This window comes from Echinops telfairi, unplaced genomic scaffold, assembly GCF_000313985.2.
Source record: "Echinops telfairi isolate 266 unplaced genomic scaffold, ASM31398v2 ScPeMD7_7;HRSCAF=31, whole genome shotgun sequence".
In the NCBI taxonomy this organism is placed as follows: Eukaryota; Metazoa; Chordata; class Mammalia; order Afrosoricida; family Tenrecidae; genus Echinops; species Echinops telfairi.
The window spans coordinates 21,104,706-21,107,872 of NW_022103904.1; the positions used below are offsets into that span (position 1 = coordinate 21,104,706).

General features: G+C 49.2%; 1 protein-coding gene across 1 annotated transcript; it reads left to right on the forward strand.

The window, feature by feature from the left end:
* Positions 1 to 2,857, forward strand: MRPS24 (mitochondrial ribosomal protein S24). Its single transcript, XM_004708190.2, has 4 exons — positions 1 to 72; positions 155 to 223; positions 315 to 426; positions 2,438 to 2,857. Exons 1-4 carry the CDS (start codon positions 34 to 36, stop codon positions 2,719 to 2,721), a joined length of 504 nt encoding a protein of 167 aa, XP_004708247.1. The 5' UTR covers positions 1 to 33; the 3' UTR covers positions 2,722 to 2,857.
* Positions 2,858 to 3,167: the final 310 nt, after the last annotated feature.

Sequence of the window (3,167 nt, forward strand, 5' to 3'; positions counted from 1 at the left end):
CCGGGCTAGCCGGGGAGCTGTGCGCGGCCAACGATGGCGGCGCCCGTATGTAGCCGGGCCTTTGGGCTGCGGGTGAGTGCGCGGGGCGGGAGGGGATGGCGGCAGGGGCCGCGGGGACAGTGGACTTCACCTGCCGTCTTCTTCTTCTCCCCAGGTCCTGGCCGGGAACCCGGAGCTCCTGGGCGCCTGGCGAGCGCTGCACACTTCCTCCGCCTGCGCGAAGGTGGGCTCGGGGCGAGGGCGCGGGGCGCGTGCGCGCGCACCAACCCGGGTGTGTGGGCGCTCGGGAGTCACGGCCCCTTTTCTGCTTTCAGAACCGGGCGGCCAGAGTCCGTGTGGGCAAAGGGGACAAGCCAGTGACCTACGAGGAGGCACACGCCCCGCACTACATCGCCCACCGCAAGGGCTGGCTGTCGCAGCACACAGGTCAGGGGAAGATCGTGGGGAGGGGCGCGGGCGGGAGGGGCTGGCCACTCGGCTGTCAAAAGGGAAAGGCAGCTTTCACTTGTTACTAAGTTAATGAACAGCTATAGAAACAACAGCTCGTAACAGTCACTGAATGAAAACGAACACGTATAAAGCATTCGGTTAAACTCGGTCATTAATGAACCAGCTGACATCGAGTAGATTACAACGCATAGCGACCCATTTAGGGTTTCCAAGACAGGAAAGCTTTGTGGGAGCTGTCAGCCTCATCTTACTCCCGACGAGCAGCTGGTGGATTTGAGCCGCCGACCTTATGTATGCAGCCCAAGGCCTTACTCTCAGCGTCCCCAGGGCCTCTTTTACCAAAAAATCTCTCAAACTCACTGCCATTGAGTTGATTCCATCTCACAGTGAACATAAAGGACAGAGTAGAGCTGGCCCTGTGGGTTTCTGAGATTAAATCTTTACAGGCGAGGAAAGTGTCACCCCTCTCCTGAACATCTCATAGTTTGGAACCACAGACCTTTTCCTAGTCCAACGCATAAACCATGTAGGCCTACCGGAGATCCTCTTGGAGTTTACAGAGATGTAATTAATAGCTCAGTCAGTGAAAGGAGGTAACCCCCCCACAGAGTCACATCACCCAGAGTATGCTGCAAAAAATTCCATTTTTTCATTCTATTTTTCATAGTTGCCATAGAGTAAATTCCAGGCAGTGACCTGATGTGACAGTAGAACCACCCCATAGTGTTTTTTCAAACTGTTGTCCTTATTAGGACCTGGATACCAGGCCTTTTCTGGCACCAAATTCCTGGGTGGGTTCAGTCTTCAGGCTAACCGTGTGCTTAACCATTCTTTACAAAATATTGTTCAGTGAGGGGGTTCTCAGCTTGTATTTGGAAACGCATCTGGAGAAGTTACTTAAAGATTCCTTTCCCCAGTTCCCTTTCAAGTTCTGGGTGTGAGGACTGGCTGGGTGAGGAGAATTTTCTAACAAGTAGAAAGGGGCCAGCACCACATGAGAATTTACTGAAGAGGCAGTGACTGATGCCTGAGGGAGCGTTTATAACTAATCGCAATTAGCTAGGGTCACTATCTGTGGCCCTGTTTTAGTCTGGGTTGAGTAGAGAAACAAATTGAGACACCCATATATGTGTGAGAGAGTTTTATGTGAAAGAGCAATTGTATATTAAGAAAACAGCCCAGTCCAGATCAAGGCCATAAGTCCAATATTAGCCCATATGTCCAATGCCAGTCCATAAATTTCAGACTTTGCAACACGTGCAATGATGCAAAATGCAGGAAGACATAGGCCAGTGGGTGCAAAGTCTTGTGGATACAGTGGGGGTAGATGCATCTCAGCGCTGGTGTGGGTCTCCATGTGGCTCCTCCAGCTCCAGGGCTCTGGTTGCCATCAGTATAGCTCCATGTGGCTTGTCAACAGGAATGTCCAGAGAGAGTGTGTGTCCTGCCTCCAGGGAGGAAGACAGTTCCCAGAATCCTCAGGAGAAGGCCATGCCCACACAGAGGCACCATAGGTTATGACCTGATTGACAGGCTAGACTCTACCTTCCTTAAGTTAACAGGAGATATGTAACTGCCACAGGCCCCCAGCAGAACAAGTGTGAGGAGAAGCTAGGTGTGGAAAGATCACGAGTTTTGTGCCCTGGCTTCAGGCTTATATTCCCTTTTGTAAAATAAGGATGATGACTGTCCCTTTTTAAAAAAAATCATTTTATTGGGGGCTTGTACAGCTTTTAATCATAATCCATACATCCATCCATTGTGTTTGGCACATCTGTACGTTTGTTGCCATCATTTTCAGATTGTCCCTTTTTTCACAAGATTGGTTTAGGAATTTAGTGACGTCAATGGACTCAGCTTCAAAGTATTCTCCCACTAGTAGAGGCCGAAAAATGTGTGGGATGGGGGAGGGGTGTTGGAGAGTTTGGAATGCCCAATGGCAAGTTCTAATAACACGTCTGACTCCTCTGTGGTTTGCTCTCTTCAGGTAACCTGGATGGGGAAGAGCACACTGCGGAGCGAACAGTGGAGGATGTCTTCCTTCGAAAGTTCATGCTGGGAACTTTCCCAGGCTGTCTGGCTGACCAGATTGTCATAAAGCGCCGGGCTAACCAGGTGGAAATCTGTGCCCTGGTACTGAGACAACTGCCTGGCCATAAGTTTTACTTCCTTGTGGGCTACAGTGAAACTCTGCTTTCCCATTTTTACAAATGTCCTGTGCGTCTGTACCTCCAAACTGTGCCTTCAAAGGTGGTGTATAAATATATCTAGGATGATCTTCTCTTTCAAGCCGTGGTCTTCAAAGTGCTAACGTGTGGGAAGGACTAAAGTAGAAGATGCTTCCTATCACACTATGGAGGCATTGCTTCTAGAGTTGCTATTGAATAAATATCTATGTTGTCTTGCTCGAGTTGCCTCTATTGTTAAGGTGAATGAACTAGAGCAGGCTTATTAATGCAAGCTCTACAGTTCCCAGGAAGGCTGGAAGTATCTGAAGCTTGGGTAACAGCAGTGGGTAGAGCATGGGACTACTAACTGCAAGGTAGCCAGTTCAAACCCATTAGCTGCTCCAAGGGAGAAAAGTGAGACTTGCTGCTACAGGATTTGGTCTCATCCGGAGGAGCTTTTTCTACTCATATAAAATCATAACGAGTTGATGGTTGATTGAGTTCCGTACTGGACATTTTACCTAAAGTTCTTTATAATCTCTAAAAGGA